Genomic DNA, 18,316 nt, shown 5'->3' with positions numbered 1-18,316 from the left:
TCTTCATACCTGTTTTCTCTATTTATAAATAAGTATTTCAACATGGGAAGAAGTGAATATTTAGACTTTTTTTTTTTTTAACCCATAACAATATACAATAATGCAGTAATAATGATTCAAAGTTATTCCCTTGTGGTTCACATAGTATAGTATTTTTATTTTTCCTACTGTTAAATTTAAACATTGCATTAAAGATAAAAGTAAAATCAAGAATGATTGTATTTCTCAAATTGTGTTGGGCAGAAGCCAGAGGTCGATTGGTTTCCTGCTATATTTTCTTGACTTCAACTTTATTTTAAATAGCATTTATTGTTGAAAAACAGATTCTTTAGTACCAATGACTAATTCTTCAGTTATCTTTAGTTATGTGTTTTTTTTATATATACTGACAGTACTGTAGACTTGCTATAAAAGCTGTTAATAGGAAGGCTTTGAAAGTGATAATAGATTGTATTTTGTTTATTTTTCTTTCCTATTCAAATTTTCAGGAATCTAAAACTAATACTGATGACTTTTTCAAAGACATAAACTCCTGCTGCCCACAGGAAGCAACAATGCAAGAACAAGATATGCCATTCTTGCGAGGAGGGCCAGGCATGTACAAGGTAGTGAAGACGGGACCTTCAGGTCACAACATCAGAAGCTGCCCTAACCTTAGAGGTATCCCAATTGGAATGTTAGTTCTGGGAAACAAAGTCAAAGCAGTGGGAGAGGTATGGATTCTTGTAGCTTCATGACTTCTAAGATACTCATTTTTAATATAATACAACCAAAGCATCTCTTCTAAAGGTTGCCATTTTTGCCACTGGTTTTTCAATGTTAATGTATTTTATCCTTACTTGTATTGCAAATACATAATTTTTCTGTGCTTCTGTCTAATGATTTGCATAATTATCCTTGTGAAAACAATATATTAACAAATGATTTGTATTGTATATATAAATGTTTGGTATTTGCATATATTTTTTCATTATTACAAATGTACTATACCATCATGGATTATCAGCACTTAAAATATTCTATGTGATCGGTATGGAGATGTGATCATATGCAAAAGGTTTCACTTCTTTGTTCCCATTCATAGGTCTCACTGAAGTCCTGAGCAAATAAAATTACTCTTTAGGCTACTGTGGCATTTGCCTCAGCTGATAAGCTTGAAGATGTAGTGTGTCATGCTATTTCTCAGTAAGGGTCATTTTCAAGTTACACTGTGGATACTCTCAACCTAAATAATAGCAAATCGGCTGTGTTAGGACATTTTAGGTGCAGAAAAAAGAAAATGAGCCATGTGTTTTTGGGTAACACTTAAAATTATTTAGGGATTATCTTTGTGCTTTGAAAGTTATTATTTTAACCAAATTCATAAATAAGCAGTATTTTACAGAACTTTTTATTGACTTCTGTCTTACCTCAGGCTGTGGCCTTAATTTCAGAAACTAATTTCTTGGTAGAAATGTATTGGAATGATTACACTATTCAGACACGTGAGCTTTTTACTGGTTTTCATACTGAGTTCCCTAAAAGAATCAAGCCAATCAATCATGCTTTTTGTTATGTACCAGGTAACCAATTCTGAAGGGACATGGGTGCAACTGGATCAGAACAGCATGGTAGAGTTCTGTGAGAGTGATGAAGGAGAGGCATGGTCCTTAGCTAGAGACAGAGGCGGAAACCAGTACCTCCGACATGAAGATGGCAAGTTGGCTTAAATTTGTGATTTATTCCAATTAAGCTTTCAGATACAGAAGTTTTATGCCTATTGTATTGCTTTTGTTTTAAAGAGTTTTTTTGTGTTTTTTTTTTAAGTAAAAGCAAAACTAAAAATTAAAAAATCTTGCAACTGTTAAAATTGGTTTGTAAAATACGTGAGTACTTAATGCACAGTAAATAAGAAAATTAAAAGAAAATTGGAAACATATAAAACAGGCTTTTTATTTCATTAATATAAAGTTGTATACGTCTTTCTTCCGTACCAGTCCAGGACTTAACATTTTATCCCTTCTACAATAAAATGAAAATTCAGTATTCAAACTACCAATCTCAGTACTTCTCCCAGGCAATTTCATTTGATTGCGTTTTGTCTTAGGGAAAGAACATTGAATAAATGCATAGTGTCTTTAGAATTTCCTGTTGTTAGATTTTCGACTTTAAATTTTATTTTACCTTTTTCAACATTGATCTCACTTAATAAAATATATTCCTTTTTGTTCCCCTCTCTTTGATATCTTGGCAGCAAAAATTTGTTCTTCAAAGTTGAGACCACATTATCTCTTGTGTGAAGCTTTAACTGATCACAACAGAGCCAAGAACTTCTTGTGTTCCTAAAGAATAGTGCTCACCACTAGAAAAAAAATTGATTCTATCACAGTGAAGTTCATGTTTATTTCTTCATACCCAGTTATGAGTCCCTTGTGGACAGGCACATGGTTTTGGTCTTTGCATTCCTAGTTCTGAAACAGTTTGACACATACTAGATGCTCATGAAGTTTTGTAATATAACTTGAATTATAAAAATAATAGCACATCAAAATAAGTATGTAAGCAAACATGGACTTGTCTGCCAAATCCCAAAATTTATAGGATGAGGTTAGATGAATAAGAGAACATGCATCTTTATTCAAAAGATAATAAATTTATAATACTTATTATTCCAAGAGGCCCAATATGACCATAAATATGGATTCAAAAAAGGTTTGAAATTTGCAGTAATGATGGAGTACCTTTGGAGATATCTCCCTTTTTCCCCCCACAACACACCTTTGAGGTAGGTGATATAATCTTCAATTTATAAGTAAGGAAATTCAAGCTCGTAGAATTTAAAATGATGTGTCTACTGTTGTACAGCTGGTGACATAGCAGATGTAAGACTTCAGCCAGAATCTTCATTCATGTTTTAAATGCTGTACTCATTACACCATGCTGTACACATTGAGCACAACTTGAGAACCTACCTCCTCCCCTTGTTTTTCCCAGATAAACTTTTTTTAGTGTAAGATGATGTGGTCATAAAATAATGTCCTGAGACAGTAGAACTATTCATTTGAACAAGATAAGGGTTCCGCTTGATGTAAATTGACATGTACTAAATGACTTTTTCACTTACTACATGCTTATTATATATTTTTGTATATTTACTACATATTCATAAATTTTTAAACATTTTTCTTTATATAGGAATATTCAGATATAAATGAAAATACCTAAGGTGAAATCAATTTTATTTAAGATAATTTAAATATGAGAACAGCTTAGGCGACTTCCAAAGGACTTTTCTAGCTTAATGCTTAATAATTTTTTAACTGGTAGTACAACAAAATATATAAGAGTGGATTCTGAAGCAGGACTGCCACGGTACTGATCCCAGCTATACAATTTTTACTCATGTGACCTTGACCAAGTTAACCTAATATCTCTGTGCCTCAGTTTTCCCATTTATAAAAGGATTTTATAAGTCATAACCATATAAATTTGATATGAAGACTAAATGAGCAAGTAACAGATAAAGCTAATGGATGATAAGTTAGGTATTATTGTCAAAACGCAAAATGCCTTCCATACTAAGGATCAAGTTTTAACCTGGGAAATTTTATTCTTATAAACTTAGAAGATAGAAGCTTCTTCCAAGATAAAATGCCCTTAAATTAGAGTATCATTTAAGAGAAGTTTAAATTTTTCTCTGTAATCAGTTAATCATCTTTTACTCTTGATATATAGATACAGATATAAATATAAATATTTGGTGATCATGTAAATTTTAATATTTAAATATAAAATCTAGAGCGACAAGGAAAGAAATGATATGAAGTTAGTGCCTTTAAATCACTAGTATTAGTTGATGTACTGCCCAAATAGTCTGTTCAGTGGTGATAATATTTAATATGGAAATACAAAGATTTGGCACTATGGTAATTTATATGAAGTCGTGTGAGTAAAACAAAAGCTTTCCTCTTTGTAAAAATTCTCTATTGGTCTTTGAAATCTGTAGTAGGTAAAGTTACTGCTGTGGTAGAAACAGACTTCACTCTGGATGCTAGACCATTCTTAGTCTAGAGGGGAAGCACTACTATCTTTTCCGTTCAGTTTACTGTTCATGGGTGTTTTTTGAAGAAATGTTCCACTGCTGAAATAGTGCATGCTGAAGAGTATTGCCTAATAAGGGAAGTGCTAGGATTGACTTTTTAAATAAAGTCTACAAATGCTGGTAAAGGGATAGATTATACAGTACCACTGGTACAGCAGAATTGCAATTTACAGGTAGGAAGGAAACACTCTACCACACCCTGTCTGTAGTTCCCTGTTCTGTTTAAAGGAATATTGACTTTCAAAAAATATATTTAAGATATCTAAAGATATTTTAAAATAAGATATTTAAAAATATACTGAAGATATTTCATTTTTCATAAGGTTATTTTAATGGAATTAATACCTTTTCCCCCCGATTTTACTTGACAGACTTTATTTTGCCTTTTTTGGCTGGCATTAATATGGATGTTTAGCTAAGGTATTGTTTTATATCAGACAGAATCTTGGAGTCACTTGATTGTTCATAGGGGATTAATTTAGTTTGCATATTTTATAGGTCGCGTCTTGCCATTTGTAAATGGATAAAACATTTGCCATTTTCTGATTGAAATAAGAATTCTGATACATTTATAGACTTTGATTATGTAACATTGTTTATTATTATCCTTCTATTTGGGAAAAATATCTTTATGTAATAAAAATAAGTTAAAAGTTAAGTTTTCCATAATTTTCACATTCATGACTTAGAACAGTTAACAAATGAAAATTCCTTTTGGTACTAGATACTTAGTTTTTTTCTCTATTCTAATACTAATATACAAAATACTTTTATTTCTGGTGTATAGGTTATTCATTTTTGTTTTACAAAATTCTCTTGTATAAATTTGTTACAAATACAAAGAGTTCCTGGTCCAGAAGTATTAGTATGCATTCAATAATATATCCTATCACAATAAAAGTAAATTGGCTTCATAAGAGCATATCTCATTTCTAAATTTCACTGTGTATTTGATAAATAAAAATAAAGATTTGTCAGGTGCTTTGTTAATGTTAAAATGACCTGGCTGGTATTTTAATTTATCAAATCTAGACATGAGCTTATTTTAAAATCTAACCATCATAAAATCTTTTGTAATTTTCTCTCTTGGTTGTATGAATAGGGAATAGCCTATAAGAAACTAATGTTACAGCTGTGGCTTTTATTGTAGAACAAGTTCTTCTGGATCAGAATTCTCAAACTCCTCCTCCAAGCCCTTTCTCAGTGCAAGCTTTTAATAAAGGGGCAAGTTGCAGTGCCCAAGGATTTGATTATGGACTCGGAAATAACAAAGGTAGGTGTTTAAAACTAAGTACTTTACTTACCTAACTTCAATATTTTTTATTACCTTCTCTTGTATACACTTTTTATTTGTGTTCACCCAGAAATCTTTATTAAATTAAAATTTGTTTCTGGAAAGCTAATACAAAATGTTTACAAAGGTCTTCTTTTCATAGTATTGTTTTTTTTTTTTTTTTTTTTTTTTTTTTTGGTTTGTTTGGTTTTGGTTTTGGTTTTACCAGTTTTGGCTTAAATTTCTGAGTGTGCTTGCTTATTTTTTTTCTATTTAAAAAACACTCATTTTTATTTCATATCCTAAAGATTCTATTTCACTAAATCTAGTAAAATGTTATTTTTATCATCCACTTATTAGGATGGTAAGGTTAATGAGCAACAAAGAACTTTCTCAAATGATCCATTTAAAATCAGACTATTACTTAAATAATCAGACTATTACTTAAAATAATATTTTAAGTAATGTTACACATGAGCTTTATAAAATTTATGTGGTTTTGAATTTCTAACCCAGTAATCTTAATTTAGAATTATGTGAAATGATATGTTTGGTTTTAGTATCTGTAATAAAACCAGAAAGTTGTAAAAATTAAAAAATCCAAAGTCATATGAATATAAAATATATATAGCTGTTTTGGCTGCATTAATGGAAGAGACCAGCATCATGGACTGTCCAAACAATAGTTAATTTTTAAAAATTTATGCTGGAGGTTCATCAGAAATTGCATTTTTATGTGAATTCACACACTCTTGTTCTTTCCTATGTACCTGATCTAGACTCCTTCAAAATCAGCCCTAGTGTCCACAGGTAACATACAGCTGGGTCATGGGTAAAAGGGAGCAGATAGCCTACGTGGAAATAATTTTATTTTAATTTTATTTAAATTAATTCACAGGACTTGATTCCAAGGGACAAATACAGTGTCATTATACCTGACTTGCAGAACAAGTGAAAAAATAAAACGGTGAACAAAATACAGAATTACATCAATGTATAAGGAATATTCTGTTTAAAATAAAACTACTTCTATTGAATAGCTTCGTTACTTTCCACAGAGTATTTTTATGAAGGAAACCTAGCCACAAGATTTTTTTTTACTCTCTTGGATTAGCCTATCCCATAGGATTGGGTATTATCTGCTCACTTACTTCGGGTACCTGATTTCCATTAATTTAAGCTAGATCTTTGTACTTACATAGTGTAAATGCTTGGTGGTGTTTTCTTTATGTCCCTTTCTCTTTACCTTTGTCAACTCTTAAAATCTCAGCATTTGCTTACTGCTACTATATCTCTATATAGTAATGTTTTAAAGCCTTGTTTAACACAAGTTGTATGCTTTCAGTCTTTAAAATGTCTGTCATTGTACTGATAGCTATCACAGTAAATCAGTCTTTATAATTTATTAAAATAAATGTAAATGTTTAAGAGACACAAACATTGCCGAGAAAATTTGTTATTATGTAGAAATAATAAAGTATTACTTTTTAAACATGTGATTTTTGTGAATATCGTTCAAAAAATAGCATGCCTCATGCCAGGCATAGTGGCACATGCCTATAGTCCCAGCTACTTGGGAGGCTGAGGCAGCAGAATCACTTGAGGCCAGGAGTTTAAGGATGTAGTCTGCTATAGTCGTGCCTGTGAATAGCTACATGCTCCATCCTGGGCAACAGAACGGGATCCTGTTTTTTTAAAAAAATATTAATAAGTCTGCTCTTATTAACAAGCTTTTAAAATATTTACATGGAGCAAAGAAATAATAAATTTAAATTTGATGAAATATATCTGACTTTATTATCTGTAACAGTAGTTCCCATTTTAACTCTTAATACTGTCCAAAATCAAAGAACTGTTTTTTGTAAAAGCTTTTTTTTTCCTTAAAACAGTATTTTAGAAAATTACTCATGATCGCTAATTTTTTTTCATATAATCTACAGCATTTATTTATTATTGCAAAAGAAAAATATGTGGCTTGTGTACACAGTTCTTTCCACATAAATCTATCCCTTGTAGGTACTTCAGTTGAAATTTTTGCATATGAAACTTTATTATATTTAGGAAATATGACTAGAAGGTTAGTATTTTACAGTTTCTGCATCACCTAGTCTGGATATAGTTCCCTCTCCCCACCTCGAGCATCATTTAAACTATTTAATGTACATATTCTCACAAATAAGAAATTATCCATCAGATTATTTCATTATCTTAAAAAAAATTTTGTGAAACCTTTTGGTTCAAGGAAAAATGTTAGAATTGATATTTTAGATACTATTCAAATTAGGTAGCTCATAATCCTTTTTGTCTTATAGGACTTACAGATTTTTAAATTATTCCTCTAAGCAAAATATTTCATGCTTTTAAAGTAGAATTTCTTTGGCAGTAACAACTTAAAAAAGAAAATATTAATTTATAACTATAATGTAAACACATTGCTATGTTAATAACATACTTTGCCCCATTAATTCTGCTTTTTAAAAGAAAAACTGCTAATTGCTTATTTTCTGCATGAAATATACTGCCGATGAGGCAGGGTGGTATTAGTCATTGTTGGGAATTATGAAGAAGGCATCATTTACTTAGATCTTCATTTATGTATGTTCAATATTGAAGCAATTTATCACTGATTCTTCATAGAGTCTTCATTCTCCCATACATAATGAGAGATGTTATATATGAATGTAAATGGATTTGTTTTTATAGATGGGCTTCTATATAAGATTTGGTGGGGTGCTTCCATTAAAAAAAAAAAAAAAAGCATGCAAAATTTGGTCCCTAATTTGAGGATGATTAATAGTCACCAATTTTCACTCATTTCTGAATTGGCATGGTTTTATTTAGTGTTCAACTCTATCTGAATGTCATAAAGCACCATTTACTTTGCCATTTTGGATGTTAATGAATAACGAGTTGCAGTTTTGACTGTTTTACCCACTGCAGGTGACCAACTGAGTGCCATATTGAATTCCATTCAGTCACGACCCAATCTCCCAGCTCCTTCCATCTTTGATCAAGCTGCAAAACCTCCCTCTTCCCTAGTACACAGCCCATTTGTGTTCGGACAGCCCCTTTCCTTCCAGCAGCCTCAGCTTCAGAGTAAGTCTGTCAGCCTTACCTGCCTCATCAAGCATTTCTGAAGCTTTGTTCTGAGTTATTTATCAGTTACTAATTAGTTATCAACTCACCTGACTGGTTTTTTTAAATTAGGATGTTTTCCCCTCCCACATTTTTGAAATATTTAAGCTATTCTGAGCTAAGACATTCTGCAGCTAAGACATTTAAAGTTGCTTTAAAGTTCATATGCATGACTATGGTAAGCATCACATATAGGGACAACTTTCAGTGGATTTTTGTTACTTTAGGATGTCCCAAAAGGATAAAGCTATTTCACTCTATCAGTGGGTAGAAGAAAGACTGTACTTGTTTGGGCAGGTTTGTTTGTTTTTTCTGAGTTAATTTGGTATCTATGAAATGTATGACAATTTAGGTTTCCCGGTTTTCTCAAATTGTTGTTTCCTGTCTTTATTTTTTGTTGTTGTTGTTCCTTATATGTTAAATTGATCATTTGATTCTAGTTCTGCCTTTTAGGATTGCTCTAGTCCTTCATCCATGATAGTAATTCACATTGGTTTGGAAAAGATACCCAAAAAAAATTATACTTAACTGAGTGTTCTTTTTTCTTGACCTCCTGAACCTTCCACGTAAACTTTTCAAAGCTCTATTCAGTGTGACAACAGTGTGCTCTTCTTGGCATTCAGTTCTCATTAATTGAATCAGTTAGTTTGTGAAAGTCTCAGCTTATATACCATTGTTCAGATTCAATTGCACAACCTCTTTGCTTTGGTAAAGGACATTCACACTTAGGTCTAAGTTATTTTTTAAACAAAAATACTTTAATAACTGTTACTAGGGTCATGTAAAAGAGTGCTAGCTGGTTTAGTTTTTATTAAGAACTAGGATAGTATGTAGCTAGCAAATGATGTTATTCATTACTTTATTCACTTTAGGTAAAGGGTATACAAGAGTATAAACTTTTCTGGGTTTCCACTATCCATTAGGAAAGTTTAATTAATGAAACTAATTAGTTTGGAAATATAAGTACTATCAGTTTCTAGCTTATCATCTTCATTCATGTATAATATTAATTTGAATGTTGAGAAGAATTTCAAATAAACAAAATAGTGTCACGTGTGTGAAATAGTTTTTTCCTTCTATGATAAATATTATTTCAGAAGAATGAAAAAGAAGTGAAGAGTTAGTTTATTAATTTTGTGTTGCATCAGACTTTTTACATTTACATGTACTACTTAAGCTTCAAAAAGTTTTAAAGGTAAGGACAAGGGGAAAAACGTAAAGGAAAAACATCAGGATCATTCAGGTAGAAAATTTATACTAGAAAATTTAAATTCATTCATATTCAAATTCAGTTTCAAACGAAAAATTGCCTATGTCATAGCAGTAGCAGACAAAAGAACTAAGGAGCAAGGAGAACCTTTTTGTTCTATCTAAAGAATCATTGCAAGTCTTTACAAAAACAAGCGTAATTACTATTTTTATTTTACCAAATTTAATTAATAAAATATTTCAAAACAATAAACAGTAATAAAAGTTGATTTGTGTCTTCCAGGGAACAACAGTTTCTAGGTGACATTGCGTCAATACAATTTTATTACATACGTGTTATCAGTACCAGCACTTTATTTACCACTGTCTTGGAGCAAATTTGAAATCATGGCTTAACTATGTTTCAATTAGCAATTTTCTGAATCATTACTTGCCTATAGTCCAACAATGGAAATTACTCAGGTCTTGTTTTAAACTTCTTATTCGCAACAGGATGTCACTAAATTTTGACTTGCAAATTCCAGAAAATGGAAGTCTCAATCTTTAGCATAACAAAAAAAAGTATGGAATCTGAAAATAGTTTTAATTTTTTTAAATAGTTCAGAATTGTATTTTTTACATCATATTAGGAAAGGTAAATGTGGCAGAGTGCCAACATCTGTTAAGACTCCCCAAGCACGATATTCTTTCCTGAACCTCACTGCCGTGTATCCCACTAGCATATCACCTATACTTTAGAAGATGGTTTATTCATAGTGAACTTCCCTATGCTATTTAGTAAAATGAGAATCATTTTTGTCTTATACCCTTGTGATACTAAATAAATCATTATGTAGAAGACCGTATTTACTGAATTTTGTTTATACTGATAGTCGCCACTGTGTACTAAACACTGTACTTAAGCACTTTAATACAGCCTCATTTGAGATACTGTCTCTTATCTCTGTTTTACAGAGACAGAAACAGAGGCTTAGGGAGGATAAATGATTTACCCCAGAAACATACATAGTAAAATGGTAGAGCCAGAACTTGAGGTCAGTTCTGTTGACTACAAAGGCTGTTTTAAAAATTCAGCCTTACCTCAGTAAATATTGCAAAATCTGTTCTAATGTATATATATTTTAAATTTATATTTAAACTAGGTCTGGCATCTAGAGTATTAGCTTTGCTCAGATTTGATTATTTTTCTTTTTATAGTTTGATTTTTTTTAATGTAACAGTAGTTTGAATGGAAAAGAAGATTTCCTAAATGTCATAACTCAAGATCCTGGTTAACTAGAAAAATTCTACAAAGAAACACATCAACTGATGCATGGTTTAACTTCATCTAGCATTTCTATGAGCATTATTATCTGTAATTCTTTGGGGTTTTTTTCTGAATCATAGTTTTTTCACCTATCTTTGGAAATTTAAAAGTAATCTGGCACATTAAGTTAATTTGATACCTTTTCTTTAGAATCAGGCAACATTTTATTCTGTAAAATAGAGTATTTGGTAATTTTTAAATTAGCAAAATTATTTGATTTTACATACATAGAAATTATTTCAAGTGTTATTCTAGTGAGGTAGAATGTTACAGAAGTAAAAGTTAACAAATTTCCCTTATGTGTGTACACACAGAGACATGAAAAAGAAAAGTGTGTATATGGGATTTTTCTTTACTGTTCTGTAATTTATTTTTTAATGTTAAAACTTGTTATATAGTTTTTAGAATTGGTAAGCAATTTGGCAATAAAATTGTAGTGGACCAAAGTGGAGAATGGTATCTGTGGCTGCTTTCTTTAAGAATATTACATTCCTTATTTTCATTATCCCCATTTCTCTTGAAAGCTTCATTTTATGTCCTATAGCTTCTGACAGTGTCTTACACATCACAGGCATTCAAGGAGTGTTTATTGACTATAGGTACTTAAGATTAGCATTTCATCAATTTAAGATCCTGTGTTTTTCTATTATGATATTCCAGTGTTTCCTCAGAGAACATCTTCAAAGAAGAGAATTTATTTCTTTCACTTAGTAATTGAAGCCAACTATACTGTGACAGTATGATGTATGATAATTGCGGGTTTATACTGATTGAATTCTAAGCAAGATTCTCCAACTGAGAAACTATATTGCAAATGGCTTCATTTAAACATAGCATTTTATCACTTTCTACCTACTGCTCCAGAGGGTGAATAGTTTTTCAACTTTTATTTATTTATTTGTGGTAGAAAAATGGCAAATAAAACTGAAGACAATTTACTTTTCTCCCAGATACTTTTTTATAATTTTTTTTATTTTTTAATGTTTTAATTTTGGTGGGTACATAGTAGACATCTCCCAGCAATTTTAAACATGAAATATACAATATATGTCAAAATACATAGTACTTTCAAGCACAGATATGATAGATCTAGATTAGCTTGCAACAGGAGTTTTTCTATTATACTCGTAAGTCACATTCTTATGTGGGACAAAAAAAAATGTTAAATGTGACCCCAAAATCCATTTGGATATCTGCATGACTATTTATTTACATTTGAGAATACAAACACACTGAAGTACTATGTTTACTTAGCTTGTAGAAACATAGTCGTGGGAAGACTTTCAGCTCAGATTTCCCCTCTGGCTACTTACTAGCTCGCTAAGTTATTTGACAGGTCTGAATTTTTGTTAGCTCATTATAAAATGGAATTCCCAATAAATGTTATCTTTTGTTATTATTATTGCCTTTTGATGCAAATACTTAATACCTCTCATGCTTTGAGGAAAGTATAGAAAAAGTCCCTCTCTAAAAGAGAGCAGTCTATTCTCAGTGTGGAATGAGCTGCAGGAAAGGATTTAGAAAGGGACAAATGAGGTTTCCTAGCTCCTTTTGGGTCTATTTTTGCAATATAATTTGATTACTTGTTTTAAGATTAATTCTTAATGTATTTAGACTACATTCAGATGTTAGCGTGAATGTTAGCATAAAAGCCAAGTTTGTTTGTAAGGCTTAGACTGGGTCATTTCTACCCTGGATTATAATCTCAGCACTGTATTTGTCAGTTTGTTGTTTGCCTGCTTTGAAGGTATGTGGATGAAGCACTTGATTTAGGAAGGAGGACCTGTGGGATTTAATCCCTGTTTTAGAAAATTAGCATTGGTTCAAATATCGAAGTTTAATAAAACTTTTCCACTTCACCCTATAACATCTGTCACAACAACCAACATATTTATTTTAGTTTTGGGTCTAACATCTCCAGCATCCCTACAAATACTAATCATTTTATTCATTTACTGAGCTGAGCCATCTTCTCAGTGACATAAAAGCCTTGACCCAAGTATTTTGTTTTGCTGCTTCATCAGTGATTTATTCATCCACACTTTACTTCATCGTAGGAATTCAAACTGCAAAGAATGCTGATGTTTCTAAAAGACATTTTGTCCCAGTCATTTGTTTGCTTTCTCCTGGCTTGATTTGATCTTTTATCTCTCCCTCTTCCCCTACCTCTTTATTGGCTACTGTGTTTATTTCACCCTTCATTACCATCTTTCTTTAGATGACTTACTCATTCTTCCATTTATTCATCTGCTTTTATTAAGTATCTACTCTGTGCTAGATTATGGTGATGAGCAAGGTAAAAAAAAAAAACAAAAACCATGATCGCTGATCTTGAAGGCTTCTAGAATGTTGTAAGAGATAACATAGTTAAAGAAAAAATGATGGCATGTTTTAAGTGCAACAAGAGCAGTAGTCACAGGATGCAATGGAAACATAGGAGAGAAGGCGTCTGGCTCAGCTAGGAGAGATTAGAGAAACATTCTAAAAAGAGGCAGGTCCTCCTCAGAGTGTTGAAGGACTTGTGAGAATTTATCAGGCAAGGAGGAGTGAAGATGAGGAAGGAGGTTAATGGAGCATTCCAACTAGAAGGATAAAATGAGCTACATTACAGAGATCCAATGAATCACAAAGTATTTATTGAGTCCACCTACGTGCCATGCAGTGTACTAAGCACTGTTCATGCAGAGGGCCAGTTTGGAGTAATGAAACTCCTAAGTTTGATTAGAATAGGCTCAGCAGAAAAGGGGGAAAGAGAAATTGGAGACAATGAGTATAGAAAAGTGTGTCAAGATTTGATCTAAAGAGAAGATACGAGGAGAGAAGATAGAAGATCTGGAGAGGTTTTTGTTCCGTTTTGTTAGTTAATGGGAAAAAAAAAAAGTTTATCAAGGCTGTTTTCTAATGAGAGTAATTCAGTTGAAAGAAATATTAATAATGCAGGAGGGTGAGGAGAATTACTGGCACAATATTCTTTAATGGAAGAGGGGATGCAGACCAGGTATAGTGGCTCACACCTGTATTTCCAGCATTTAGGGAGGCCAAGGTAGGAGGATGGCTTGAGGCCAGGAGTTTGAGACCAGCAAAGACAACGTAGCAAGCCGTCGTTTCTATAAAAATTTTTTTAAAAATCAGCTGGGCATAGCGATGCACACCTGTAATCCCAGCTAAGTGGGAGGCTGAGGCAGGCAAATCACTCAAGCTCAGGAGTTCAAGGCTGCAGTCAGCCATAATTGCATGCCACCACACTCTAGCCTGAGCAACAGAGTGAGACCTTGTCTCTGTATGTGTATAAAATCAAGAAGAGGGGATACAGTCCAGTGCAAAGTGGAAAGGTTGGCTAAGTAGGATCATAAATAGTTACCATCATAACAAGCAAGAAAGAAGAATGTATATTATTGGGAGCTGTTTTTTCTAAGTAAAATAGGAGGCAGTTATCTACTCAGAGTTACCATGGAGAGACTGCGTTGATTGAGGAAAGAGAAGATATGAGATAGTAAAAGCTAACATATGTCAAATATTTATCACGTGCCAGGCACCATTCATGGGAATCAACTTTGGTCCCCATCCAAGAACATTGTTCATTTGAGAAACTTCAGGCATGTGCAGCTTTAAGTGACCTAGTGACAATGTCTTAGATTAGAGAGGATGGGGCTGGATCATGAAGGGTCTTGTAAGCCATACTTATTTTAGACTTTACGTGTAGTGAATAAACGGAGAGAGCACGTGGAGGAAGTTGTTGTGCAGAATTTTAAATAAAAAGTGATATGATCAGTTTTACATTTGTGACAGATAACTGAAAATATTATGAAAAAGGTCCTGGAGAAAGGGAGAATGTTGGAAGCAAAGAGTCCAGAGAAGAGCTGAGTAGGGTTAAAGCTAAGGTTAATTGCAGGGAGAATGTAGAAGAAATATTTACACAGTAAAATGCTTAGGACCAGCCTGGACAACAAAGCAAGACCCTGTCTCTACTTAAAAAAAAAAAAAAAAAAATAGCCAAGCATTGAGGGCTGCACCTGTATTCCAGGCTACTTGGGAGGCTGAAGCAGGAGGATTCCTTGAGTCCAGGAGTTTGAGGCTGCAGTGAGCTAGAATCCAGCCTGAGTGAACAGAGCTAGACTCTGCCTCTTTAAAAAAAATAAAAGAAGTGACATGCTGATTAAAGTTAGGAGCCAGTCTCAAATGACATCCACTTTTATGCTCTGTTTTGAAAGACAATATCTTACCTAGTATCAAGAATAAAGAATAAAACCATCTTTTAAGAAAAAATGAGTTCAGTTGGGTGACTTAGCTCCAATTGGCTATAACTTGAAATTGAGAAACATATTTAGCATTCTCATAGTTAAAAATGGCATTATTGACTGACAAGTGGAAAATATAAAATTATTCATATATTACATACATTTTGTTAAAAATATTATTAAAGCATTCTCATGATTTTGCACTCAATTTAGAAAGGATTAGGTCTGCTACATCTCCCACTATTCTCTCAAACGTCTGTACTGTAGTATATTTCATTACTTAAGCTGAACAAAACAAAATGTTCATTTCTTATAATCAGACGTCTCGTCCTTATCATCAGATTTTCTTTCCTCCTAAGTTTAAGAAATGTGCATCATTAGCAACCAGTATGTCTTATGATGGCATAATTTCAAGTGTTCTAGGGGCCTAAGAGGTTATCCAGCTCTCATTTTGAGATGAGAGAATTCTTGCTGACTTGCCCAAAGTCATAGCTGGCTAATCTAGGACTTGAACATGAGAGTCTGCTAACTCACTCCAGTGGTTTTTTCCAACTGCATCTCAGTTATCTTACATAGACTGCAAGAAGTGAGAAAGACGAGGTCATTTAGTCCAACCTTGCTATTTTATATTTTAAATACCTCGCAACATCCCTGATAAACTTTTGCCAGGCCGGTAATTAACAGTATCACAAGGCCGTTCTGATTGTCTGTATTTCTCAGTGTTTGTTAGAGCAGGGATCTCCAACCCCCCAAGCCGCAGACCAATACTGGTCCACGGCCTGTTAGGAACCGAACTGCGCAGCAGGAGGAGAGCATTACTGCCTGAGCTCTACTTCCTGTCAGATCAGCAGCGGCATTAGATTCTCATAAGAGTGCAGATCCTAGTATGAACTGTGCATGCAAGGGATCTAGGTTGAGAGCTCCTCATGAGACTCTAATGCCTGATGATCTGAGGTGGAACAGTTTCATCCTGAGACTATCCCCCAGCCCCCCATTGATCACGGAAAAAAATATCTTCCAAGAAACCAGTCCCTGGTCCCAAAAAGTGTGGGGACCATTGTGTTAGAGAAACAAGGAAACCCTCCTCCACCTGCCACATAAGAATAAACGAAACAATGGAACAGTTCCCCTACTTTCCGTAATTAACATGTATTCCCATTTTGAGGCAGTGAGTTGCTGGCACCTGTTTTCTCCTTTCTCCAAACAGTACTTTAAAAGTATCTTATCCTGGCTGGGCGCAGCGGCTAACACATGTAATCCCAGCGCTTTGGGAGTCTGAGGCAGGTGGATCACGAGGGGAGATTGAGACCATCCTAGCTAACACGGTGAAACCCCGTCTCTACTAAAAATACAAGAAATTAGCCGGGCATGGTGGCGGGCACCTGTAGTCCCAGCTGCTCGGGAGGCTGAGGCAGGAGAATGGTGTGAACCCGGGAGGTAGAGCTTGCAGTGAGCCGAGATTATACCACTGCACTTTAGCCTGGGCAACAGAGCGAGACTCCATCTCAAAAAAAAAGAAAAAAAAGTATCTTATCCTAAAAGCACTTCTGTTTTTGGTTTAGGTTTTAGCTGTCTTTATGCTACATAAGCATTGCCTCTTTCTCAGGATGTCACTTCTGGAGGCAGGAAAGGGTTATGGTTAATGCTAATCACTTTATCAAAATGTCTGATTTCTCTGATGTATAATTAATATTTTTCCCTTGCAACTAATAAGCAATGTGTGGAAAGTAAGATTTTTACTTTTAAAAGCATATCCAGCCTTCTTGTGTCTCAAGTTAATGTTTGGGAAGCAATACCTGTCTCTTCTTATATTTTGAAGTTATTCTTTCTAAGGCCTAAGATATATACCCATCAAATGATGCTCAGAATTTTTGTCTCAGCTATCACAAACCCTGAAATGATACGCTTTTCCTAAGTGTTATTTTCCTTAACTATATTTACTGGAGATTTAGAACATATTCAATAATATACTATGAGTATGTTTTCTTCAAGTCCAATTATGTGTAGATGTCATTTAGAGAAACAGTACATTTTATGGGTGATCCACTTTATGTATCCCCTCTTCTTTCCATATTCAGATCATATGGATTAATGTCATAGTCTAGTAAAAAGCTTGTTTCTATTTTATCCTTAAGTTTAAAATGTTGTTTTTTCTTTCTATTAGTATAATTCTTTTAGTGTACTAACATTTATGTAAATAAGCCTTACATAAATACTAACATTTATATAAATAAATCTTTAGCCTAATTCTTTTAGCATGCCAACATTTATGTAAATGGATCTTAGTTTCTGTTCCATGTCCTAAGCTCCTTTACCATTCACATAATTCTATATTCCTCCTGATAAGTTTACTACAAAGAAGAATATTGGATGTATTGATTACGCAGTGATACTGCGTCTAAAGCTGTCAGTCAAGAATGGCTGCCATAGCTAAGAGTATCTACTAATCATCACTGTCACTTTTTTTTTTTAAATTTTATTTATTTATCTTATTTTATTTATTTATTTATTTTTTGAGACAATTTCACTCTGTCGCCCAGGCTGGAGTGCAGTGGCGCGATCTAGGCTAACCGCAACCTCTGCCTCCCAGGCTGGAGTGATCCTCCCACCTCAGCCTCCGGAGTAGCTAGGACTGGAGGCGAGTGTCCCCACACCTGCCTAATTTTTGTATTTTTTGGTGGAGACGGAGTTTCACCATGTTGCCTAAGCTGGTCTCAAACTCCTGGACTCAAGCAATTTGATTGCCTTGGCCTACCAAAGTGCTAGGATTACAGACTTGAGTCACTGTGCCTAGTCCTGTCACTTTCTAAAAAATCCTGTGAAGCACTAATAGAAGTGGGAATAATAAACACACTTAATTATGCCTGTTTTTAAATCTGCATATTGTTTGGTTAATCATATCTTTTGGCCAAGTGGAAGGCATGAATTATACATAGTCTCTACAAGGACCAATAAACTAGTTTCTAAATATGTTTTAAATAAATAATTTAAAAGTTAATTTCCCAAATATCCTCAACTATAAAGTTAGACCTATTTACTGTTTTGTAGGAGCCTATTGCTGTCAAAGTATCTGA

At 33.4% G+C, this 18,316-nt stretch overlaps 1 protein-coding gene across 34 annotated transcripts in view; it reads left to right on the top strand.

Moving 5' to 3' along the window:
- Window positions 1–18,316, top strand: part of MYCBP2 (MYC binding protein 2) — a 286,627-nt gene that overhangs the window by 204,616 nt on the left and 63,695 nt on the right. For 8 of the 34 annotated variants that reach the window (XM_045377006.2, XM_074021185.1, XM_045377004.2 and 5 more), the window contains 4 exons: window positions 489–713; window positions 1,563–1,695; window positions 5,232–5,354; window positions 8,271–8,450. In XM_045377006.2, the coding sequence (XP_045232941.2) occupies window positions 489–713; window positions 1,563–1,695; window positions 5,232–5,354; window positions 8,271–8,450 (661 nt within the window). The remainder of the gene's footprint in view (window positions 1–488; window positions 714–1,562; window positions 1,696–5,231; window positions 5,355–8,270; window positions 8,451–18,316) is intronic. The other 26 variants (XM_074021188.1, XM_074021187.1, XM_074021181.1 and 23 more) reach the window with 8 other exon arrangements.

This window comes from Macaca fascicularis, chromosome 17, assembly GCF_037993035.2.
Source record: "Macaca fascicularis isolate 582-1 chromosome 17, T2T-MFA8v1.1".
In the NCBI taxonomy this organism is placed as follows: Eukaryota; Metazoa; Chordata; class Mammalia; order Primates; family Cercopithecidae; genus Macaca; species Macaca fascicularis.
This window is presented reverse-complemented; position numbering and strand designations above follow the sequence as displayed.